Source organism: Hoplias malabaricus, chromosome 3 (genome assembly GCF_029633855.1).
Source record: "Hoplias malabaricus isolate fHopMal1 chromosome 3, fHopMal1.hap1, whole genome shotgun sequence".
Taxonomy (NCBI): domain Eukaryota; kingdom Metazoa; phylum Chordata; class Actinopteri; order Characiformes; family Erythrinidae; genus Hoplias; species Hoplias malabaricus.
This window is the reverse complement of record NC_089802.1, coordinates 8,730,388-8,756,894: the sequence shown is the minus strand read 5'-3', so window position 1 is coordinate 8,756,894 and position 26,507 is coordinate 8,730,388. Positions and strand designations below refer to the sequence as shown.

The 26,507-nt window shown below is 39.4% G+C and overlaps 2 protein-coding genes across 4 annotated transcripts in view; both read right to left on the bottom strand.

Moving 5' to 3' along the window:
* The window catches only part of bmpr1ab (bone morphogenetic protein receptor, type IAb), a 40,609-nt gene extending 36,668 nt beyond the window's left edge, over positions 1-3,941 (bottom strand). For both annotated transcript variants that reach the window (XM_066662753.1, XM_066662754.1), the window contains exon 1: positions 3,646-3,941. The gene's annotated coding sequence lies outside the window, so the exon portion shown is untranslated. The remainder of the gene's footprint in view (positions 1-3,645) is intronic.
* A 1,552-nt stretch (positions 3,942-5,493) lies between these two features.
* ldb3b (LIM domain binding 3b) lies at positions 5,494-26,339 on the bottom strand. Of its 2 annotated transcripts, XM_066665854.1 has the most exons (8): positions 26,221-26,339; positions 16,509-16,660; positions 13,300-13,375; positions 10,265-10,287; positions 8,678-8,878; positions 6,231-6,397; positions 6,063-6,099; positions 5,494-5,952 (listed from the first exon to the last, which is right to left on the bottom strand). In XM_066665854.1, the coding sequence occupies exons 1-8, from the start codon at positions 26,314-26,316 to the stop codon at positions 5,859-5,861; spliced, it is 846 nt and encodes a 281-aa protein (XP_066521951.1). In that variant the 5' UTR covers positions 26,317-26,339; the 3' UTR covers positions 5,494-5,858. The 2 variants fall into 2 exon arrangements, with proteins under 2 accessions (XP_066521951.1, XP_066521950.1); XM_066665853.1 differs by lacking the exon at positions 10,265-10,287 and having other exon boundaries at positions 13,274-13,375.
* Between the last annotated feature and the right edge of the window lie 168 nt (positions 26,340-26,507).

Below are 26,507 nucleotides of genomic sequence, written 5' to 3'. Positions count from 1 at the left end.
ATATGGCTGTAAGGAATGAGCCAAATAAGCAAATAAAAAAAAAAAAAAGAGCTGCAAGTAACTAGAAATATCTGGCTAGGCATCATGTGAACCGATGGGAGAAAATGGTTCACACAATTTGCGAATGTTTATCCTGATTTTAAGAACAAGGCTGATCTTACAATCATTCTTTAGGGCAAATTGCCCATGTCAGTAAACGCAGACAGACACTATCTGTAGTTTATCTGTGCACATGTTCTACAATTAGCAGCACCGCAATGGAATATATGAGAAGCTATTTGTCTTTTCATGGGAGAAATACATTTTGTAGCCTTTGCTAATGCACTGTCCATTCTCTTAGATGAACTGACCATACAGGAAAACTTGTTGCTACGCATTCCTCGTTTGGTCCATTTCACCCTGTTCTTCAATGGTCAGGACCACCTCAGAGCAGGTATGATTTGGCTGGTGGATCATTCTCAGCACAGCTGTGACCATGATGTGTTGGTAGCGTGTTGTCCTAGTGTGACTGGTTCAGACACAGCAGTGCTGCTAGAGTTTTTAAACCCTCAGTATCACTGCTGGGCTGAGACTGATCCACCACTCAAATCATACCTGCCCTGTAGTAGGCCTAATCATTGTAGAACAGGGTGAAAGAGGCAAGCAATGTATACAGAGCAACAAATGGGCTACACTATGTTACACGCTACTATATGGTCAGTGGAACTGAGAGAAAGAACAGTGAGTTTCGAAACAACACAGTGGTCATCATGTTATGGCTCATCTGTATGTGTCACTAAACTTACCTTGTCACCACCCTAACAAGTGCTAAATGATGAATTCACTAAATGATTCATGTTGGATCAGTTGCTTTTCCGTTTGAACACAATGAGGTCACAGCAACGATAGGCTTGAATGTGTCACAATCTTAAATGAGCATGTACTGTAGTAGTAACCTACAAAGAGAACATGCAATGGGGAGGTAAGAACTCGTGGTACAAAGCCACAAACCAAATGCAGTATCTCAATCTCTCTCCCTCTCTCTCTCACCCACACACACACACAAATATTAGCCTCAACAGACTCTGATGAACTTCTCACTAAAAATAGCAACGTGTTTTTAAACTACACCTAAGAACTATGGATATGATTTCTCTAGAATACTCTTTTGTTTCTGTCTTTACTGAAATAACTGCCATTTCCAATAAACATATCCGTCTCACAGCATGTCCAAAATAAGATGGCTATCTGGTTGTAGACATAAAACACACAGTGCTGTGCAAAAGTTTGTGTCTGTGTTAATGTGACCAGTACGTCTGTGTTTTTGCCTTATGTTTATACTTGTACATCGGCGCTTGGAGGAATGCAATCTCGTTAAGCTATGCACTCCTGTTGTGTCATCTGAAAAATAACATTTACTTTGAAAATTCAAAAAGCTCCCTCTTATCTCAGGAGCAGTTAAAACAACTGTTACATCAGAAGAAAAGTCATTTAGTTTGTCTCTGCCTTTATTAGTTCCCTTACAGGCATTTAGGGTTTCCCCACAAATACCAGTCTTTCATTCCATACGAGTGTTCAGAATCTGGTTGTATTTTCTGCTTCTCTCAATCCAAGAAAAAATGCTGAAGAGGATATTGAGTCAGTTCATACCAGAAGTTTATTTTGCCCATTACCACTTTTTCCCCCTTCCTCAGTATCAGATTATTGACAGCTACTCGTCTTTTCCGTCCCATCATGATAAGGACTTCATTCAAATGTGACATTCTGCCAGCATCTCAGACCAAAACAATTGCTTTGTATTCAGACACAACTCTGCTCAGGACACCTTTATTCCACAATATCTTTACACAGAAATTATAGGTTTAACACCTCTTCAGACGACTCTCCATTGTTTCCGCGTGTGAAATGTATCTAACGTACATGAAATTTCTTTAGACAAACTAACAACTCCTACTTAATGGCTGCCGTGATTAAAAATTAAACAAATTCTGACTTTCGCACAGTGCTGTATGAAAACTGGCACACTAAAGTTCCTTTTGATGTATTCCCCCCCCCCCTCACAAAGACTCATGCCTAACCCAATCAGCTAAGAGTTTCTGCAAATGACTTCCAGATCTAAGTAGCTCAAACTGCCCGGTGTTTACTTGAAAGTCTATTCATATTCACTGTGTTGAGACAGGGAAAATAAACCATAGGCATTAAAGTCTATTTGTGTTTCCGAACACTGGCACTAAAAAAAGAGAAGGGTTTCTTAGCAGAGCCAGGAGGCGAGCACAGCCCACTCTGAGGCTCCATTTTTCCTTCAGCAGTTTCCCCTCTTCATTTGCTGAAGCACAAAAAAAACCTCAATACCATGGTGAATCAAGATATATGGAGTAGCCTTGCATCTTACTGGAAGATTTATCTCAGCCTCCATTTGTAGCAGCCCTAGGGACTAATCAGAAGTGGGTTCACACTGTGTGCTAGTGAGGGCTGGGATATGCAGAAAGACACTGACTCCAAACATTCTTCAAATCAGAAAGTTAAAAAAAGAACACTTTTTTAATCAGCAGAGTCTTGTACAAACAGAGTAGGGAGGTTACAGTGGCTTGTAGAACAATCATTCTTTTAGTGGTGGCAGAAATACACTGAGGCTAAAGACTAGAAAATAAATACACAAACAAAGGCAACTCCAATTGACCCGAGATTCCATTCCCTGGTGTTAGTTATTTGTTATGTTAATATGTGATGGACATTAACCTAATCATGCCATTTACGAATACAATATACTGATTTTGAGCTGATTGTTAAGTTATAGCCATGATGATTCTTAGCAACGTTGCAAGGATATTTTTAGAGAGAGAGAAAAAGTTTTCAAATGTTCCTATTTTTAAGGGGTATTTCAGCTAAAGCTGCTTCTTGGATCAGACAAAATTCAAGTGAGGTAATCAAATACAGGTTGAAAAGTAGCAACGTATAAGTAATTGTGCTTGTTTAACTCACAAAACAAAACCACACAAAGGTCACTGGTAAAACTCAGGTGAAAAACGAGTCTAATAAAGTCAAGACAAATGACGTGGGCCTTTATTAGACACAGTTGAATAACGAGTCCAAGACAGAGGACTGTCCAATGAACGAATTATAAAATGAAGAACAGCAAAGCTATAGTGACCAACGTTAACCGGCACAGGCCCAAGTTTACAAAACAGACTATATATGTCATGTATATATTCAGCAGAAGGCCTGGTAGGAGGAGTGAATAAATGAATTCGGCTTATAACTAAATAAAAACATATACAATGAAAAGTTAACAATAAAACGAAATTGAGAACACAGTAAATCGTGGCTACTTTTGCAGAACGGATGGTTTGTCTGCCTGAAAGTGTTGCAGGTGAAGCTCAAGTAAGAAAATGCTGGTTCTTTATGGAAGAGCAGGAAAAGCTCCACAACCACACGGCTACAAACAGCCCAAAAAAGTTCAACGAAAACAGAGGCACAACGACCGGGCGCAAATAACGGGTTAATACCAACGGGAGTTAGATACAAACGATTAACAACTTCGTAGCAACTGAGAATCGCAACTAAAATCAAGGAACAGCTTATGGTAAAGCTACAAACCTAACGTCCCTCAACGTTTTCTCCCGGAAAGAAAAAACGCATCGAGAAACATCCGGAATCCCCGCTTACCTTTTCGTGAATTCGTCAACTCCCTCCGGACAAATCCCCCAAAACCATCCAGAAAGAGCCCGGCTGACACGAGACCCTTCGACACACGCCCGCGAGCTACAGAATCCTTCAGAAATGTAGTTTCAATGTGGTTTTATCCAGCTTGTTTTGGTGTTTTGTCCAGGTTTCGCGTACGTGTCTCTGCGGTGCTGGAGCTACATTCCTCTCTGGCGCTGCGCAGTGAGAGCAGCAGTAATGGACCCGGTCCTCCAATCACTGCTCACCGACCAGAGGCAGCACAGAGGCGGACGCAGGGGGCAGGGAGGGCGCTGGTCCAAACTAATGCTCCAGACGCCACCTCGCGTACAAACTCACACGGATACGCCTCAGTATGATCTCCTGGACTGTACCATGTACCAAGTTTGGGCAAAAATCCTCAGGCAGAGAGTCAATCTTACAAACAATATAGGCTTAATTTAAAAGATTATTTTTTGGCTACTTCATAACGTTACTTCCGGTGATTAAATTGCTTTCTAATTTGGAGACTGAATCGAAAGAGCTTGTAAAATACATCTTAATTTGACCTGATGCAACCAAATACCAGTCTACATTACTGTGAGACCATTCACATATTTCAATTCCTCTTAAAATCACACTTAAGTAAGATTTTCAGATGATAAAAAGACGTTTAACAGAAAAATATTTAGAAACATTCATTAATTTAACAAGTACACAGTGTTCATTAAAGGAGCACTACGTAATATTTGTATCTTAAAAGTACTGCTTCAAAATCACTGTGATACTTCACTGACCAGTAATAGAAACTGAAACAATGTACATTTCTGGAGGAGGTTAGGAACCTGCCAACCCACTTTGTTCATTCATTCATTATCTGTAACCGCCTATCCAATTCAGTGTTGCGGTGGGAGCCTACCTGGAATCATTGGGCGCAAGGTGGGGAATACACCCTGGAGGGGACGCCAGTCCTTCACAGAGCAACACACACACACACACATTCCTACGGACACTTTAGAGTCAGCAATCCACCTACCAACGTGTGTTTTTGGACCATGGGAGGAAACCCACCCGGAGCGGGAATCGAACCCACAACCTCAAGGTCCCTGAAGCTGTGAGACTGCGACACTACCTGCTGCGCCACCGCGCCGCCCCCCCCCCGCTTTTTTGAAACTGACTGAATTAGTAAGGTAGTGAGTTACAAGATACATCTGTAAAATGCTTGTTTTAAGTGTCTACTCTTTGCCTACTCTTTTACTTAAGCTTCCATTTCTTAGGGTGACCAGACGTCCTCTTTTACCCGGACATGTCCTCTTTTTAGACTTAAAATAAATGTCTGGGCGGAATTTCACAAACGTCCGGGATTTTGTTTTTGGAGAAGCGTTTCGTTCACAAACCAGTCCCGCCCTCCCCTACTCCGATTGGTTCGCTTGAGTGAGAAGGGGGCGTGGTAAGGAGCCTAAAATCTTCTGATTGGACGGTCTGACTGTAAAGCTACTGTTATTGGTCGATAACCTTCTCTGTAAACATTTAATTGGTCAGACTGCACGTCAGTAGTCCTTGTTTACGTCAGGCAAAGCTCATGTACTGTCTCAGATCTGGTCACCCTACAATATTGGTACTTAATTTTTATCTTCTGCTCCTTAACATTGGCATTTCATAGTAAGCAGACCCATAAAATGCTCCAAAATTATGAATGTTAAGAACATTTCTTGTTTTCTCCTGTAAAACGTCCTGTAACGTTGTGGAGATGAATTCACAAAATCAAACCACAGTAACACATTGCTGAATTGGATAAAAGAAATTATGTTTTATTCACATTAATAACAGTACATTCAATGAATATATGTTTGCATGAGATACGGCGGTGCATTGCATAGTATACACGTTTCTCTAAGATTTTGTCTTTGTACATCAACAATTCATTTTAATTTAGGATAAATAGCCAAAAGAAAAGAAAAGTCAAGAAAAGAAAAAAAAGAACTCTGTCTTGTCTCATTGGCAGTAAGATACAGTAGACATACCGACACACGAACATAGAACACTAAAGAGAGCTTTTCGTATTCGCTTATGAACTAATCTACTGCTTTAACTCAATGCAGTCACTACAATACTCTTCTCTTTACAACCTCCATTTTGTGTTGCCTTCTCCTTCACCTTCTCATCCTGGTTAATTGTTGCCTTAGTAATTCGTGTCCGTCATCCTTTGGTAGCGCATACTACTGGACATTCAAGATCTGTGCAGACAGGCCATGGTGCCAGTTTTTCAATTTGGCAAATCGTGGGCCTCTAACTTCTGATTCAAACCTCTCCCTGTGCAAAGAAAAGCAGAGTCAAAGTATATAAAAAAAATAGGAAATTCAACTGTGACTGGGCTCCTCTATCTATTGAATTAATATAAAATAATAAACATGACAGAGTACCTCGACTTCCTGAGAGCCTCCTCGTCTGGGTCTTGCACTGAAAGCAACATAACATAAATAAGTCTGTGTTGACTGGGCATATACAGGCTGATATAATTTCATAATCATATGCCACCCTATGCCAGCCCAAACATTCAAGCATGCTGAAGGGAGGCAGGCTGTACTTACGGTACTCGGTCCCTGTGATGTGGGCGAGGATGCGGAAGGACTTGGACTGCAGGTTGGCTGCACGGCGAGCCCACTCAGAAAGCTCATTGTCCTTTTCCTGTGGCTTTATCACAGCTTGGTAAACTGGAGAGGCACTGTCCACCAGAGGGTCTTTGATGGGGAGGGAACTGTCCCCAAAACAGAATTGAGACACATCAAATTACTATCCCATAATGGTAAAAATGGTCATTCACCTGTTTACTAAGTGAAAATACAGTTTCCTCTTCTACAGGGAACACACAGGCACCTTTCAATTCCAATTTTTATAATTTAAAATATTGGGAAAAGTTCAGAATAAGGAAATTTGTCATAACGTTCGCACAGGCCACATTTTATGGTTTATCTTATTCTTTAATATGTTAAAATCAGCATTCACCAGTAAAATGTGCAAAAGTGTACTCTCTGTGTGTTTTCAAATCAATAAATCTGTATTTTGAATAGGAGTCCCAAACATTATTTCCTCCAACCATATGTAAGTGAGGTAATAGTAGGGTGCAAGTGATAATAAAAAAGCCCAGAACATGTGCCCAGTCAATGTAAGATGTTATATGTGTAGTTCATCAGTCCGTAGAGTTCCTCATCACATTCCTTTAGAGTTTGCAGAAGAGTCTGAACCCACAGTGTCCACTGCTGACATTTTCTGGCATCCCTTTGGTTAATTTTTTGCATGTACATATATACACTACCAGGACAACGATGAAAACACATTCGCAATGAAGACAATTGAGTGTATGAGATGGTTCTGGATAAGCTGGGCCTACTTACGCCAAAGGAGATCCGGCTGCAGGGTCCTCACCACTGACAGATACACGATGAGCCGGGATGGGGAGGGGCAATACAGGACCATTTCACACAGGGGAAGGGATATGCAAGGTGCAGCAGGGATTGAGGAATACAGTGTGGTTGGTTGGTTGGTTGGTTGGGGTGGATGGTGGATGGAGTGACAGATTTGTAGGGAAAGGAAAGGAAAGGAAAGATGAGGTTGACACAGACACAGCAGCATGGGAGCCTGAACACTGATTCTACACCAAACTCCCTTTAGCTCTTTTCGTAGAAGGTCATGAAGTTATAATACAGATCTTAATGGAAAAGTTGAGTAATGCTGCCCTCTAGTGTACAAACCCTCGGAAACATTTGCAAGCAGAATTTGGCCTCAAAATAAACGGTGCTTGACCCTGAATTAAACTGAGATTATTCAAAGACATGTCAACACCTGAGGTCCAGGTATAATAAGAATAATATTTATGAGCTTTCTTTGTAACAAAACTAGCAGTATTTCACTTGTATACATTTTCCAACCTCTCTGTATCCAGCTTGATTTAGTTACTCTTCCCTTAAGGCTGATAAATGTGAATAAGCTTTAATCTGATTGGGCGACATGTATTTTGCCTAATTTAGAAAACAAAGTAGGGTGACCAGATCTGAGATGGTAAAAAAGAGGACGCGTCACGGGTGGGGGGGGGCGTTGTATGCTTAGCTGAACCCATGTGTGCTTTTAGGTCTTTTACCGAGAACTTACATTTACGTTTCGGCATAGCTGCTCGAGATGAAGGCAGGAACATGAGTTTTGCCTGAGGTAAACAAGGACTACTGACGTGCAGACTGCCCAATTAAATGTTTACAGAGGAGGTCATCGACCAATAACGGTAGCTCTACAGTCAGACCGTCCAATCAGAAGATTTTAGGCTACTTCACCACGTCCCCTTCTCACTCAAGCGAACCAATCAGAGTAGGGGAGGGCGGGACTAGTTTGTGAACGAAACTTCTCGAAATTCTATGTAAGCTCTAGAAAAACAAAATCCCGGACGTTTGTGAAATTCCGGCCGGACATTTTTTAAGTCTAAAAAAGAGGACATGTCCGGGTAAAAGAGGACGTCTGGTCACACTAAATATAAGATAAATAGGTGGAAATGTATTGATCTGACATCCAGCAGCTTAGTTTCTGTAAATGGACTGTGAAGTAATTGGTACATTTTAAAAATGTAGCAGTATTTACATTCAGTACCAGAATATTAATCTAAAATATTAAACAAATTTTAAACATTTAAACCTACACAACATGTTATTAACACATTTCTTAAAGAGACATTTAGCAAAACAAAAATGGCTCTTGGTAGAAACCTGTATGGCATCTTTAAGACTGTACAAGTTATTTTTAACATACTGGCGGTAATAGCGAATGTATTTTATACACAGTGTTGTCCCGTTGTATAAAGACGTGGAAATCTTTCAATCAACTGGATTCAATTGGACAAATAATGGAGTAATTAACAGTAATTAACTTAGAAAAAAACAAGTGTAGCTGTTCTGGTACTGACCCTACAAATCAAAAAAATATATTGACCTGGTAAAAAAATAAATAAAACATCAGGTCAGTTAATAAAGTGTGGGCCCAAATAGAAACCCACCTCAGGTCGCTGCCTCTTGCCTGGGCCTGTCCGGCAATGGCGTCCATGATTGCGTCCTGTGAGTACATGCTGATTGGGGTGTTGTACTGAGCGTGGATAATAGTGGCCTTGCCACCAGGGCCCTTCACCTCTATGGGCTTGTGAGAGGATAGAGCAGAGTCCTTCAGTGCAATAGGGTTGAAGCTGGGGATGTACTCTTGGCTGTCAGGGGTCAAGTGAGGGGTGAGCAGGAGACAGAGGAAAGGGCAGTGTCCAGGTTTGCGGTCGCAGGTGGGTGGGGTCAAAAGAGGCATGGACAGAGAAAGCGTGAAGGTTTATTGTAACAGACTGAATACTGACTTACCTTTTATAAACTAACCGTGGTATTTAGTCCAGGTATTTGCAAGTTTACTGTGTATACACTGTAATATCTCACACTCTGTCTCACTCGACACCATACTAATAATAATGTAACATTTTGATCATGCAGATCAACCTTTCAAAACTTGTCAATTTCACTCAAACTCAAGGATGCTGATGAAATTACAGAAAAACAAACGTTCCATGTACTGTATAATCAATGTATGCATTTAATCCATGTAATTTATATGTAATGTTAAAGGTGCAGCTTTCAAGAGCATCCTACAGTATTTGATGCTGCATGTGGAGAGAAAACAACATGCAATATTTCACCATTTTGCAACCAAATCCTCAAGCGAATACAAATGAGAGATCCACGTTACGTTTTCGTACAACACAAGGAATTTTCTTAAATGAATTGCAAGGGAAACAAGCATTCAGACATGTCTTCTGATTTTAGACTAATAAATATAATTGAAATTAAATGTGCGGCACGGTGGCGCAGCAGGTGACTGTCGGTGAGGAGTTGGTGTGTTCTCCCCGTGTCTGCGTGGGTTTCTTCCGGGTGCTCCGGTTTCCAACCGGTTTCCAGTCAAAAAACACACGTGGATTGGTGACTCAAAAGTGTCCGTAGGTGTGAGTGTGTGAGTGAATGTGTGTTGCCCTGTGAAGGACTGGCGCCCCCTCCAGGGTGTATTCCTGCCTTGCGCCCAATGATTCCAGGTAGGCTCTGGACCCACCGCGACCCTGAACTGGATAAGCGGTTACATAGTGGTATAGGTGGAAAGTGGTAGTTTAAACTTTATTTATTTATGATAAATGTCCCTATTTCATACATTAGCCAATCTCCTTCCTTTAGAAAAATTTTTAAAAAACACCAAGAATTTATGGAATATTCTGCAGGTCCCACATTTCTTTTATTTAAATATATTGGTTGAATATGTTTCGTTCATATCTGTAAAGTCAAACAACATTATTTATGGAAAGTATGTAGATTTGAAATGGCTGTATATGACAGAAGTAGTGTCTGAATATTTTGTTCTCCTCAGTGAATCCTCTGCATTATCCATAACATTAAACAAGCAACAAGCAAATAACACTCACCAAATCATCTAAGGCCAAGATATCATGCTTGGAAATGCACACATACACAGACACACACACACACACACACACAAACACACACAAATACACATAACACACACTCAAACAAACTTTAAAGGTTAAACACTCATGAATAATACTGACGTGGCAGCTGTGTTGGCAATAACCTGGGGCAAAGAAATAAGACATACACAGAGAGAGAGGAATCACTGTTAGCTTTTCTCCAGTGTTGTGGTCATAGTGTATCATTCCCTCCAGCCACAGGTGAGCTAATGTAAGAAAGAACAAAATGTTATATGTCATTCCCAGAATAAAGAAGAACAATAACCTGGCAGCACTATAAAACCCACAAATACTCAAACAGCATTTTCTCTGGTCACGTGATGGAAATAATAGTTATTATTGGTGCACTTGTCTCATACAAGTGACATTCCAGTTTGCGAGAGGTACAGAGTGATTGACTGGAACAGGAGTTGGGCTGCAGCAGCATGGAACATGAAGAGCGGAGCCATATTCAAAAACCAAGCTACATTTAAATATCCCTGTCATAATAAAATATAATATATGTGCAATGGGAACTTTATAGAAGAGAAAGAGAAACTGGTTTATTTTTAATATGTGGCAATATTTAAACACTCTATTCCAAGCAACAGGCCCTCAGTCTTACATTATGTGGATAAAAGAGAAGGCAACAACCAGAAAGGAGTTGTGTTTAGTCGAGATGTTCCCCTTCATGGTTTGAAACTTTCAAATGGTCATTTCAGGAAAAATGCTCGAGAAGAAGTGTTTTCCTCTTTAATAATGATGTTTGTTTGATGTTACAGACAGGAACAGCTCGGTTAAATGTGCATTTAAAACACATTTTGGGTTTCAATTGAAAGCAAACATTTGTATTTACAACGTAGGTACATTACACATTTATTTCTGAAAAAATACATAAGAAAATGCACATAAAAATTTGCACAGGGCATGTGATAATGCCAGTACGATTCCCACTCCTGTGTCCTGTAAATAGAAAGTGGAATATACAAAGAGATTATTGCAGCAGGGTATGAATTGGAATACATTGTAACCATAGCCGTGAACATTCCAGATCCTTTAAAAGAGCCAGTGGGTAGGTCCATCCTCTATACCGTCATGATGAGAGCATCCCGCATGGTGCGGGGCTTGCTTTTGTGCCAGGCACGTGTCACATGTAAATGCACTCTCTTGTTTTAGGACTGACCAGATCATGAACACCTTTGAACTGGATACACCCCGAACCAATGACGCTGTGTCAGAACAGAAATGAATATTGGATTCCAACTTTTTGGGGAACAGCTCAAGTTTGGAATAATGTGCATTAGCAAAGTTGGATTGCACCCATCTAGGCTCACCATTAAAGATGGATCCTGGTGTAATCCACAACCCAAAACACGTCAAGAACTGCAATATAATGACAGCCCATGCAGCCCCAACAGGATCAAAATAACTGGTCTGTGTGGTCATTTGGAGTTGTACACTAAGAAATGACTCCACTGCGGGGGCCTGTTCGGATTACCAGCAGCAGGAGGAGGGCCAGGTAAACCAAGAGTGCTTGCCCACCGAGCACATTCCCAGCTGAGCGCTAGCATGTGAGAAAGGAATGTGCAGAGGTAATTACGGAATGTTCTGAGTATTCTTGCCAGTCTGAGCAAACTGGACACTGTGGGTTTACAGATGATGCCAGCAAGCACTCCCTAATCCTGCGTTAGTGAAGAGTTAGCAGTGGTTTGGAAAAAAAACATAAAGGTAGATGGTGGGTTTAGTTGCCTATGAACTTGATTTGTTACTGTTTAACCCTATAACTTATTAGATTACATTACAACTAGTAATATATTTGCAGCATTCGGAACTTGTTGGTTTGAATATGAGATCCTCCTGATATGAATAAAACCTTATGTATATAAATTAAACATTAAACACGCACAGATTTGTTTACGTTTCTGCAAAATTACAAGGAGATGTAGCTAATTTAGAGTTGTTTGATGTAAAACCTTTTGTTCCAGTGAGACATAGCAAGTAAACATTTCACAGCAACCAGACATACTACTGACCTCAGCAAAAATTTATATGATCTGACCCCATACACCTTGCCACATTGTTTTATGGCAGTCCTCAGATAAAACCTTTGAAACTCCGTGTAATTTTTTTTTATAGCTATATCATAACCTCCTTGGTTCCTTGCATCAAACACATTTAACAACTCAGACACATTAACTATGATTTTTGCCTATTTTGTTTTTGAGCAGAGGGTCCAAAAGACTTGTTTCCTCTCTCTGTGTTAGCAGTGGTAAGTGGGTAGATTAAGGCAGGTGGTGGTTGTTTGGAGAAAGATACTTGGGTTAGGTCTTGTAACATTACCTACCCCATGAATGTCATGCCATCTAAGGCACCCTGCTGCATAGCCATTTCCTTCACAGTGTCTGCTGAGTACAGGCCAATAGGAGAGTTATACTGCCACCTCTGGCTAGGAGTCATCTTTAGTCCACTCCCAGGGAACATGGATGCAGGAAGAGGGGATTTGGCTGGTGAGCTAAAAGCTTGTTGGGGTGTGATATATATTCGTTCATTTGATTTTGGAACAGACTGCACCTCGGTTTTTGGGATTGGTGAAGTTTTGGCCAAAAAAAATCCACATTTTTGCACAGGAACTTCTGCTTCCTCTTCTTCTATAGTTTCCTTAGTGAACAATGAAATATTGGGTAATAAAGAACATAAGTAAAAGAAAAAAAGAAGGAAAAGATACAAAACTGAATGAGAGGCACAGAAGGGAAAAGAAGAAACATTCATGAACCATTGAAACAATTCTGGAACTTGAAAACAGATCTGCAAGTACCTAGTGAGAGAGGTTTCATCTGACATTGCATCGCCAGTAAAGGCCTTTAGAGGGAGCCATCACTCAAAATTCCCATTTCGACCCCTAACCATGCTCTGAGCTGAGGAACTTTCCTGTGGCTTAAATTGAATGTACTGCTTGAAACAATAACACTATTTTCTTTATAAATGAAAGCAAATGATCTGATGCTTCATTTTTCATTTCTCAGTGTTCATAATTTTGAACGCAGCCTTAAATAATGTTATACACTTTCATTGTTATTGGTCAACAAAGGATTGCAGCACAGAGGTCAACACTTCAGAATGTGTGAAAAAGACATTACCTTCTGGTGAGGAATAACTGGCATGGGCGAGTCCATTCTTGGCGTAGCTGTGGGCACAGGGGCTGGACGTCTTGACCTGGCAAAACCAATACAATTAAGCAGTCATGCACACGCTCAGTGGCTTAAACAGATTTAAATGCCAGAACAAATACTCCACATTGTACTTTTCTTAGGCCTCTCAGCTCACTGCAAAGCTACAACCTAATGATTAAAAGCATGTGTCATCAGTAAAAGGCGTGAGTTGCAGTAATTGTAATTTGCTCTTAGGCTATGCACGTCATTGAACATTTTCTGGGGAATGTAGCAGCCTTTCAGATGTTTAAACTCACGTAGCCTTCAGCATACAAAGAAGTAACCGTGTAAGCTTTACATAAGGTTGCACCAAGGATTCTGCTCTGTTTTCATTATGTTGAGCCGAAAGCAAAGAAACAGAATGACAAGGTTGTTTTACAACAAAAGTGCTAATGTATAGTGGATCTTACTGGATTTTAGAAGGTAGTGATTGAGTACTGATGGATTCCCTTTAGGATTCTTGTCCTTCAACAGATTATGGAGCCAATCACACAGGTGTCATAAGTGTTTCAAGTTCAGACAGAGGCTACTGTGAGCGGAACTGTCCAGTCGTTTGAAAGGACCGCACAAATCAGGAGGTCTACTTTGAAAAGGCCCAACTTCTTTTAACACAATGGTAACAATGCCACTCTGACCTTTGCCCTGCTCCTAATGAATAATCAGGCAGCTCCATTTTAGATAATTTCCTATAACCCCGGAGACCATATGGTTCAATTTCAAAAGCTATAGTCAGCATGTCTTTGAAAAGACTGACTCATTGACTGATTTATTGATTAATTGCTTGATTGACGGATGGAAACTGGACACACAAGTATTTTCCAATCAAAATGGCCATTAAATAATTACTAATAAATAATATTTCTGATAAGATTAGTTTTAAGTGTAAATGTAAATAAAATAGGGCCGCAGCAGGTAGTGTCACAGTCACACAGCTCCAGGGACCTGGAGGTTGTGGGTTCAAGTCCTGCTCCAGGTGACTGTCTGTAAGGAGTTTAGTGTCTTCTCTCCATCTCCAAAAACACACGTTGGTAGGTGGATTGGCTGCTCAAAAGCATCAGTAGGGATGTGAATGTGTTTCCCTGTGAGGGACTGGTGCCCCCTCTGGGGTGTGTTCCTTGCGCCCAGTGATTCCAGGTGAGCTCCAGAACCACCGAAACCCTGAACTGGATAAGCGGTTACAGATAATGAATGAATGTAAAGAAACAAACTGACCACCCAGAGCCCAAACCTCACTAAATGTGTTTGTGGTTACCTGGACCACGAGACGCAGCACAAGCAACCAACTCGTAAGACTGAAGCTTGATATATAAACTGAAAGAAAGTCTCCCACAGCTGTATACAGTGTCAACTATTATATTATATGCTGTGTTTGTTAGTGGGGTGAATATGGTCATATACCATGTTCCATTGACCCTACAAGGGCCTAAAATACTCAGGTGACAGCACTGAGACACACCATCAAAGTATGAAGTTCCAAAGGAAGAGTAAGCTGTGTTTATGAGGCATGAAAAATCTTATCAGATTAATCATGCCAAAGAAGGTCTGCAAAGCCCTTGCTGGACACGCTGGACCATACAGTTCCCTAAAATGGAATAAGCCTGAGCTGGTTTCACCTAAATGCCTGTCTGAAGTCTGCATGGTGTAATCGTTCACAGATAATTTATGGGATGGTTCAGATGTAGTCATGTTATGGATCTTATTTAAACTCCCAGCTTATGTCTAAACTCATGTTCATGTCAGTCAGGCATGGTTCTGCTGCCTGTGAATGAATTCATTCATATCCAACTATTAAATTTACTGTGACTAGAAGAAATGCCACAAAACTTCATCTGACTCTTTGAAAGTAATAAATGAAGTGGTGTAGTTATAACTCAGAGGAATATCTAACAGCACCCATCGCAATTTAATGATTACACATCATTTTCATACCTTTCAACAAAATGCAACATGTAGAAATTCTATAAATATATACAATAGACCTATAACTATGTAATTCAGATATTTTTAGGTGATTTCATTGTGTACCTGTGCAAACATTGCTTGTGTAATCTTGCATAATTAAGCTTGAGATGAAACAGCACATTTTGGAGTAGCTGCACATGAGTCTATGCACCCCATACGCAATACTAAATGTTGGTTAGAAGTTTATAAGTCTTTCAGCATTGAGCTTTGCTACTGTGATTTTTGTTTATTTTTTCAGTCAAGGAGCACCTCTGGGATAGAGTGTGTTAATGCAGCAAGGTGAACAGGCTTGTCCTAATGTTGGATAACCAGCCATTCTTAACCATTTGTTCATATAGTGCATGATGACTAATGAAATTTGAATGTGTTTTTAAACAGATGGTTTGATTGGTTTGAAAAATTTCTCTTGATTTGTGCTCAAAAGGGAACAGTGGCTTGAAAGGTGATGAAACTGCACATTAAATATAAACACATACATTTGCTTCCTGTATTTCCAGTCAGAATAGTGTTCTGATTTATAAGGCTATGATTCTTGCCCTTAAGAATCATTCAGCAGAGTTGCAGTCAGGATGAGCAGCTGAGGTGGAGCTAATAGAAAGCCTGGCGGATATCCACAGTGAAATGTCACAGGCGAGCTGCGGTACTTAAGAGAGCAGCACAAGTTCTCTTTCTACTGGGGCTCAGACTGCTTCATAGAGGTGCTTAATCTCCTCTGGTCTGGAGCTGATGGAGTGTCCGTGTACTGATTAAATACCTGAAAAATGCTCCATAGGGCCCACTCCCCTCCTAAACTTAATTAAACCTGCTTTTAATTTATTCACATGGACAGCTGTGGGATATGGGCTATGGTAGTGATTTCTCATGGACATGTGTCTGTTTAACACTGGAGTGTTACGAGGCATGTGTCTTTCATTCCTGCTGTTTCCCAGCTTAACTCTGACTACCATTTCCCTCACGGGGAGATTTTTAATTGTGGAGCACTTTTTTAAACACTTGCCTTCACCAAGCGTTGTAAAAGTATAATAAAAATGGTGGATTTGATGGACCTGTGGTGTCTCTGGTGGATATCTACACTCTAGCTGAACCATAAACAGTGGGAGAATAGAAAGATACTCAATGGGTCAGAAAGAGAGAGTATGAGAGATGGAAAGGAAGAAAGTGTGTGGATTATTTACTTTTGCATGCTGAGGGCCAGTTTGTGGATTGCTTGTTTGATCTTGTTCTGGGCATCCAGGTGAGTCATGCCATCAGTGCTGACCCCATCGATGGCCATGATGATGTCACCTTGGGTCAGGTTTCCACTGGCCGCCTTACTGCCTGGTGTGATCTGTGGACACATACCACAAGCTTCTGTTATATAACCACTTCACATTCAAATACCACTGACTAAATTGCACTCAAGACAGTAGTAATGAATTTATTTCAGCAGCACTTTTCATACATTTCTTAAAGCAGTAAACCAGATACAGGAATTCTAAAGGTTTGAAACAATAACTGAGATAAGGGCTGAGATAAAAAGAAATGTATTTAGCTGACTGCAATCAAATCCACACAGAAAATGCTGCATTGTTTAGACTAAAACTTTTTCAGAAGAGTGGCTGCAACAAAATTGGGAAACTCCTTTTTAATACCCTTAATTTCAGAAGCATTAGCATTAGCAATTAGCATTTGATTTACTGGAAATAAAAGAAGCAAAACAAAACAGTAATGCTATTTGATTTTAATATTTTCTTTCTTTATTTATTTGACAGGGACAATGCTCATTAATCCACGCCGAAGTTAGCCAAAAAAGCGAAAAAAAAAAGCCACATGAACACTCTACAGACAACTCATACAACCACAATCAATAGCAACACTACGCCATACAAAATTGCATGCAGCAGAAATTATCAGTAGATATTTCATATTCTAATGTTCGCATATTGTTTAGTAACCAGCAATAACTTTAACAGTTTAGTGAAACTACGACAAGTATTACTTTCTCTAATGCTAACGGGCAGTAAATTCCATTCATTAGATGCTGTTACAGAAATTGATGACTGTCTAAAGGCACTTCTTTGGATATTTGATCACTGTCTGATATCAGTATTATCCAAAGAAAATATTATGGCTCAAATATAAATAAATAAATAAAAATTAACACCAAAAGTCCAGTAGGTCCAGTTTTTTCATAGTATTGAAGTGTGTAAATAACGGTAGTAGGACACTGTATAGAGGACAATTTTTTTGTGTTTCAATTCAACATGAAGTTTCAATTTCGGAAGATGAATGTTTCTTAATATCACTTTCTTACATATGAAGATGTCTGATGTTTCTGTCAAATCAGCATTAAAAGACCCACCAAATCATTAGAAACAAACAGAGAAAGAAACCCCATCTTGCTGACGGTTGGTAGCTTGACTTACAGGCAGCTCATTAAAGGTTAAAAATAAAGAGTGTTGTTGACGGCCCCAGCCTCCCTCCATCTGAGCCTCCGTTCTGGGGCCCTGCTACATTACTCTCCACCTGCTGCCATTACTCAACACACCCAGTCAGGTCCCAGCCCCCAGCACACACCAAACATCTCGCCAGTCAAGGTGTTTCATTAAAGGGGAGAATACGGAGAAGAACATTTCTCTACTGACTCTTTAAGCACAATATAGTTACACAGATGCGTAGAAACATTACAACATCTTGGTTTCTACAATCATTGTCCATTTGTCCACTCCACTACTCAGCACACTTTGTAGTTCTACAGTTTCATTCTGTTGTCCATCTGTTGCTCTGCAGGAATTCTTAACCCTCCTTTCACAGTGTTCTTCAGTGGTCAGGACCACCACAGAGCAGGTCTTGTTTGGGTGGTGGATTGTGTTGGTAGTGCCACTGCTGGACTGAGAATAACCCAGTAAGCAAAAATACCTTGTGTACACCACTGAAGGACTTCGAGATGACAGCACTGCTGTCTGTCTGATCTTCTTGTACCAGAGCACCACACACTAACAAAACAGTATCAACACATCACTTAATTGTGGAGACAGATCCACCTCCCAAATCATACCTGCTCTGTAGGGGTCCTGATCATTGAAAAACAGGGGTAAAGGGGACTAATACAATAAAATGGACCATGAGAGAAGAAACATAGAGGTCAGTTTTGGCTGATCAGTGTATAAACACTACTTTTATAAGATAAAGTATATAAATCATTTTGTTTATTTGTGCTAATTGTGTAAATATTTATTTAAAAATGCAGATTCGTTGATAAAATGCTTAATACATTTTTTTCTGTAGCCTATAAACTGACAATTTCTGACATATTCTTATGAGAGCAAAACTTCTGTTAGTAACATTATTTCATCCTCAGTGTGTAGCTAATCCTTTCTCGACATCTTCAGGGTGTATTTACTTAAGGTCATGAATAGCCCTAAAACTCTTGAAATAGAACGCAGAAACTCTTTGCTCTAAACTGTGTTTATAAGGTTGCAATGCCTACACAAGCTTGGTACAACAACCGACATGAAGCTACATAAGTGTGCTTTCATGTAAAGCTGACAGAACACTTGAGTCAGGTGAAAATTATATTTTTTTCTGAAATTGAGTCTGTGTGAAATAACATAACAATTTATAACAGCGAACGCTATCAAATACCAGACATATTTACATTTTATACATGGTAAAACAAAACCCACTTTTCCTAAAGGCCCCTGAGAATGTACAAAACCAAGTGATTATGAAAGTTCATGTAGATCTCTATCAGTGTCAAATTTTGTAGTAACCTTGTAGCCTTATAAACACTTTCCAAGAGTAGTGTTACATTGGATGTTATATTTGACTAACCCTCACCCTAACCCTAACCCAATACTGTCAGTATGCAGGTGTCTCATGGGACAAGAATCCCCACTTCTCCCACCAAAGGAACTACAGCTAATGATGATCCTCATTGGACTCTGCTTTCATTTAAATTCATTTAAAAACATTCCCCATGAGTCTAGCAGTGACGCTAAGGTTTTTAAAAACTTCAGCACTTTTGCTGTGTCTGATGCACTAAGAGACATACCACACACATCAGTTCAACACACTCTACTACATCACCATTGTGTCATTTTCTGTGTGTTCCTTTGAATGATCCACCACCAAAAATATACCAGCTCTCTGGTGGTCCTTTAGGCTCCTGACCTTTGAAGAACAGGGTGAAAGGTGGGTGGAAGGTAACAAAGTATGCAGAGCAACAGAATGATATTTTGTCAGTAGAGCTGATAAATTAGACAATGAGTGTAGAAACAAGAATGTGGCTTTACAGTTACAGCTGATATCCTGTATCCTGTATGTATTTAATTGCTTGTAAGTAGCAGCATTGTGTGAATATAAGCTCTCCCCACCACCTAGAGCTAACCAAACATGCCATTGTTGAAATCAGAGGAACGATGGATTATAAGGTTCCAGTAATGTGTTATTAAAAAAAATGTGGGTACCCCTAGGCAAAGGTTCTGTTGATTTGTTTATATGAAAATAACATCCATAACACACACACACACACACACACTAAACTGTTTCTTTGCAGAATTATCAATGTTACACTACATTTTACAGAATCAAATGATATTGAAGTCTCTTCTCTGTCGAAGATGTGTTCCATTATTCTTAACCAATATGTTTTATTTTCAAAAATCACCAAAAACGTCATTTTACCAGTGGTGTTCAAATCTTTTCACGGAACATAATAATTAGTGCCACAATCTGATAATATAAGATGCCCTCTCAAATTCACAAACACTAATGGATCACTAAGCTTTGCCAGACTACAGTGTTTGCCTTTGAGACTCTACCACATGTCAGAAATCCCTGCAGCCAGTTCTATAAAGACTCTCCTCAAAGACCCCATCTCTGAAATAAGGGCAGTTCAGGCCTCAACACTCTAACAGCTCTGCGGAGATGTGAATCTGTCTGGATAACACTCTGGCCTTCTGTCAGAGCCATTGTGGAGAACAGAATGAGCTATGCACTCCTCCTCCACCTCATTCTACTCCTCTGTCCTTCTCTTAACCGTGGAGGGCAACACCATCTACCATAAGACATAATATTAATATTTTATCAGAATCATGATTAATTAGATCACTGCATAAATGTGTATATTTCAGGCGTTTGCATTCATAATATTTTATAAAATTGCTAATGTAGTTCTATACCGTTGTTTGTTACGCGTTCCTGTAGCCTGTAACTGAAACAGGCTTCGTGCAGTGTTCTGTGCCTTGGAGAGCACCGTGTGACAAGATATGTGGAGGTTAAATGTCAGTTTTAATTGGTGGATGCCATTATAGAAATGACTGAATACAAAGTTTGGAGTTGTGATGTGGTGACCACAGCAAGAATTCACATGACCTGCAGAAGGTGTTATATTCACACAGCCCTCAATTATCCTGTGCTGTAATTATCCTGCTCTGCTCCATCTGAGTTAAAGAGCCGTTTGCTAATTACATCAATAAAAACACTCACCCAAACCTCTGTCCATGGCCCTGACCCTAACCACTCCCTACTCACCCTCTGCAGGACAATGCTTCAAGAAGCATTAAGACGAGATATTGACACACTGACAGTGTAATTGCTCACAGATAGGAAAGTGGACTGCTTGTCAATACGAGAAATAATACAGTACGGTTTAATACTGCCACAAGTGGAACAAAACCCTCCTATCCCCAAAGGCCCTCCACCAACAAACAAACAGGTTGTGGACCATCTCTATTCTAAATAATGGTGAAATGTTGACACATATTATAATTTTTCAGTTCTATGCAAATTAAAAAAAAACACTTGGTCAAACACTACATTTGTTATTTTTCTAAGTAAAAAATCCTCTGTGAAGAAGAAACTTCAATATGAAACTTGTCTGAAAAGTTTGTTTCAGAATTTCTATTGTAATTTCTTATTTAGTATAACATCCCTTTTATAAACTGCTTAAAATCTGCAAATTAATGGGTATTAATTAGGTTGTGAACAACTTAAACTTCTTTAAAACACACAGGCAGAAACGGTAACAATGAACTGTTGTCTGCCTAATTGTGAAAGTGTTAGATTTCATATGTTAAGGTATGTTATTACACTACTATTAATGTATTAAAAAAAGTCATTGTGTTGGTTAATTGATTGATAAAACGTGGTGGTTAAAAGGCTAAACGTTAACAAATATGTGTTGAAGCTGACAGGCTTCATGTTGAATGCTGTAGAAGACAAAGTACGGTAATTATCTGGAAATTTAGATCTAGGTTTTAATAGAATAGACGGATGTGTGGTCACTATTTGGCAAATGACAGGCCACTGTTGCCTTTTCTGTCTTCATTTTACCAATGATTATTAATGAATTTTAATGTGTTTACAGCCTAATTAATAACCATTGATAAACAGATTTAAAACCATTTGTAAAACCCTTAAAATTGCACTCGTGTTCTAAAGCAGTAATTTAAATCGTTTTGCATGTAAAATTTAGACATAATTGTGCATTAAGATGAGCTGCAGTGCATTCTCTAGAGGATGTGTATTTATTTTCACTTATTTTCAATTAGGTAGTCAACTAAATGCACCATTTGACTGGAGGCTGAATACAACTGTACACTGGCACTTTCCAGATCTGTGATGTAACACTGTCCTCAGTGCTAATGCAAATTCTGTATAAAGACTTTTGCTTCCAACATTTCTTAAGCTATCAGAAGCACATTTCACTGAGCACTGAGTGCTAGCAGATCCACTGACAACAATCTCCACTCCTCTGTTACTAAATATGTCATTACCCCGGGGTAATCTGTTAAAGCTCTTATCAGTCCTGTGGCTGAAAGTTATTGTTGAGCTTTCTTATCACAACCCAAGTGTCATTTTAGCCCAAAAATCCATTTCAAATGCACATACACATTAAAGCAGCCCCTGATGTAAATGTGCCCTTCTCAGCTGTTTGCCCAGTCCAGTCCTGCTGAAGTTTATTTGGAAAGATTCTGACCTTGCTCAGACCTGACCATCTACTATCCTGAACAAACTATGGTCTGTGTGCCATTCGTGTTCCTGGACACTAAATCTGCATGTGCCAGCCTGACCTTTGTCTGACGTCGGTCACTGTGACTAAAGCTGCCCAAACAGGAATGGCAGGGCAAACAAAGTCAGATCTATTTCTAAAAGAACACTGTCTTTTTGGGTTCAAACAAAACCCAAAGTGATCAAACGAAACAACTGCAAGATGGTCTTACTTTCAAAATGTTATTTTATTGTACATTTCTCTAACACCATTACACTCCAGTTTACATCCAGCAAGGAAAGTCTGGGGATGTCTTGTATTTACTGTCTATACAATAAATACATCTTAAATAAAATAAGATTGTGGTTCAATGAAATGGAATCAATGAAAAGCAGTGAAGCAGGATGTAGAGCAGTGATTGACAATAGCAATTTCAAAAGTCACTTCTATGTTAAAAGGAATGCCTACAATTATGGGGAAATGTATGCTCCACGTTTTTAAGGGGGAATGGTATGTTTGAGGGGGGGAAAATGACAGTTTTTTTGTAAATGGATGAAGATTAACTTGTCTGTAAGTTTTTATTCACTGTTTGAATTACCACAGAAACTCGTTTGTAATTCGAGTTGTTTAGTTTTGTAGCACATTCAGTAATGTGGATAGCCATCTGCTGCATTTGAGGACATTTCCGCCTTAAATGACCTGAAGCGGCAAAAATAAACCAATATTACCCACCTATGGAGCAGGAATAGAGCAATCCTCATTTCTGTTTGTGCTTTTGAACATTTGGAGTTCTCTCTGTTGTCTAAAAAATCCAGATAGCTCTGCCATGAGTCGAGAGAAAGAGGGACTAACATACAAGACAGAGCCAGGTTTCTTTTTCTTATTTTCAGACACTGGGGCTTCGTAAAAACCTCGTCTACACCTCGTAAACTATGCATTTAAGTATCAGTAAATATGGTACATCATCTCCAGCCATACAGATGTGGCTTGACCTAAGCTGCTGCTTTGCCTCACATGTGCAGCTAGTTGGAGACTTTGCCATGCTTTATTCAATAACTTTTTAAAAGATATCTGCATAAGGAAACGAGGATGTGTAATAGGTTTATCTGTATAAGACAGATATTCTACAGTTGCTCTGCTTGTTGTTGTCACTGAAATTCACTTATGTTGTTTATTTGGGCATATCAGCAAAAGCAGGAGATTGCATTTATATCAGCATTACACAATAACCCCTTTTTGTTATCTGTACTAATTCTTCAAAGAACAGTCCAGACTGAAAAACTGTTAAACTGTTTATGACTTCAGCTATAACTTCAGCTAAACCTCTGTGGCATAACAAGTGTGCTTTGTTTTTCTGACATCACAAAATCAAAATGGTTTGAAAACTGAATAACAAATGCAGTACCCTGGGCCGGTCAGCTAAAGTCCATTTTGAATCAAGTATTCAGGTAATGATTCAGCACTGAATATCCAGAAAGCGTCAGTCAGATCTCAAATTTCATCCTTTTTTTTGTTGACTGCTCGAGGCAGACTTTATCGTTTGCGTCCTGCCACCTTCCTGAAGACTGGACATTCATCGCCGCTCATTCTAGATCATGGCTTATCCGTCCAGTTTTGCACACATTACAACCTCTTCAATCCAGTGTCATAGAAACAAACAATACACACAAAATGTTTTTTGTGTTTTTGCTTATTGGTTCACATCTATCAGAAGAGGTGACTGCAGTGTTAGGGTAAATGTCACAAACTGGCCTGTTTGTAAAAGGCAATTCAAAACAGAACATTTTAAGTGGCACTATTTTGCTAAGCACTGAAACAATCCAGTTGGTGCTGAACAGAGGTAATGACTGACCCTTATTATTAAATTATGAGGCGATATATTTCCACTCTGTCCACAGTGAAATGGCCTGACACAGATTATATGAGGTAAGAGATTCCTCTTATAGTGGATAGAAAAAAAGAATTAGCCAGAACACTACATTCACATTTGTCTTTCAGATCACATACTTTGGCAAATTTGCAATCTAATATTATAAAAAATTAACTAAATGATAAATCCTGAATTTATATTGATTGTTATATACCAATTATTGCAATGAAAGCATTGGAAAACAACTTTGAAAATAGGCTTAATTAACCAGCAACAATCCAGGCACAGCATCTTTTTAAGGATACACATATAATATTGGGATCAGATACATATCTGGGGACTTTGATGTAAAGAAATAAAAATATATCAGATATTTGCCTTTGGCTTTTACTACCTTTTTAACACTTTATAAATACGTTACTGCTAATCTATGTGGACTGAGTCCAAATGTATTTATTTATACATGTTTATATTTCTCATGGGCACTGATGTGAGTAGACATCCATTAAAGCTATTGGATATAGACAATTATCATATAGGTGCACCTCTAATTTACTGAATAATTAATAATTAGAAAGACTTCAAATACATTTAACAACTATGTGGTTCAGTCTTTTAGTGTAAAACAGTATGTATTTCAGACTATCACTGACCATTTGTCAGAAAGATGCATCTTAATCTGTTGTGAAGGTGATGATAGTTACACATCTACACACTTACACACACACACACACACACACACACATATATATATATATATCACCAGAATTCTCACTACACATCAGCTAATAGGTAGAGGAGGTGAGATATAAATAGGAAGGCACAATTTATGTGTAATGATGCTGTGTTTATACTTTTAAAAGTTAAACTGATTAATAAAATCTTGCTGCTCCTGTTTTACAGTTTAGCACCATCCAGAATGTCATTCATGATAAACTCTATCCTTTACAGACTGGCAGTACAATGCTGAGAAAAACCAAAACAGTACAAAGACCAGAGGATAGCTGCCACCATCTAGCTTACAACCAGATAACACTGGATACGTCAAGTATGTTCTCCTATTCCCATCAGTATCTGATTTCCTGGAAAACAGTGGCTATTTTAGCAGTTATGCTCAAGAGCCCTGAGCTGAAATGTGGTCTGTTATCTGTGAGCAATGAGAACTCAAATGTCTTTCTGCACAATGTGGCATTAAAAGACACAACAAGACTTCAGAGATAAACTAACTGTGAGGACAGAAAACCCACACTTCTACTCGAGCAAATCAAGTGCAAATCATAAGAAGGCCAGCGGTCAAACAAAGTATAAGTTCTATGTCTAGAAAATCTAATGTAAAACGAAGCAGAGGAAACCAAGTACAAAATCAGGTACAGACGCCCTGTGAAATGTGCTTTGCAGAACGTATCTGTGCTTCTCACTTTTCAGTTAAATGAACTGCAGCTACCCATGCACACATTCGTTTTCTCAAAGGCAGCCCCAACTGGCTATTCATAGAGCCCACTGTAAATACATCACAGCCCTTCTCATGTCTCTTAGGCCAAAGCAGGATAGAGCACACTGGGAGGACAATAACAGACACAACAGCAGCTGCGTGCATGCTTATGTAATCATGGATATATTGATATCGCCCCTCTCAGAAATCACACCCCTCTAACTCTACACTCAGTAGCTTTACAGGTGGAGGAAGTATGTTTCAATCTAAATTAATGTGACCTTATTTTTACATAACTTTATTGTAAGTTATTCTTGATCATTACACAGATCTGAAGTCTGAAAGCAGCTGTTGATGTACAGACATAAACAATGTCGAAAGATATGGAGCTACAAGGATTTGTTCTGACAGGAACAATAGGCATATGTAATCAGAAAATCTGAGTTAGCACTCATCTCAGTGGTCTCTTTGAATCTGAAGGATAAAGTGTTGTCTGGTCACTGTTGCAGGTGTTAATTCAGATATCTCAGGGATTAGTACGTAGTCGATGGATAGAACAAGGCTTGAAATGGTTAGAGTATGTTTTTCCTGTTTCCGAAGTTGCTGCCTTACCCTTGAGATTGTAAGGGGCATGTTGAAGTCTTTGCCTCCCTGCAGCCTGAAGCCCCATGGTGCAGGTCCATTCAGTGTTACTGTGTAATTGCTCATTTTATGGAGAGTTCAGCCTCGTCTTGGGTCAAATAACTCCTTCGTTTCGTTTTCTGTTCTTCACCCTGGAGTCAGGACGAACACCCGGGGACGGGCAGGCGCCGAGGAGCCTCTAAAATGCAATAACAATAACAATGGAGAGCGATAATGCAAGAGTGAGTGCAGCTAAGCACAGGCAATCAAAGGAATTG

Excerpts from the sequence above, each read along its gene's own strand:
- ldb3b (XM_066665853.1), bottom strand. The coding sequence starts at position 26,316 with ATGAGCAATTACACAGTAACACTGAATGGACCTGCACCATGGGGCTTC. Across the intron at positions 16,661-26,220 it reads TGCCCCTTACAATCTCAAGG|ATCACACCAGGCAGTAAGGC; the intron begins GTAAGGCAGCAA and ends ATGTGTCCACAG. Across the intron at positions 6,398-8,677 it reads GCAAGAGGCAGCGACCTGAG|TTCCCTCCCCATCAAAGACC; the intron begins GTGGGTTTCTAT and ends TTTTGGGGACAG.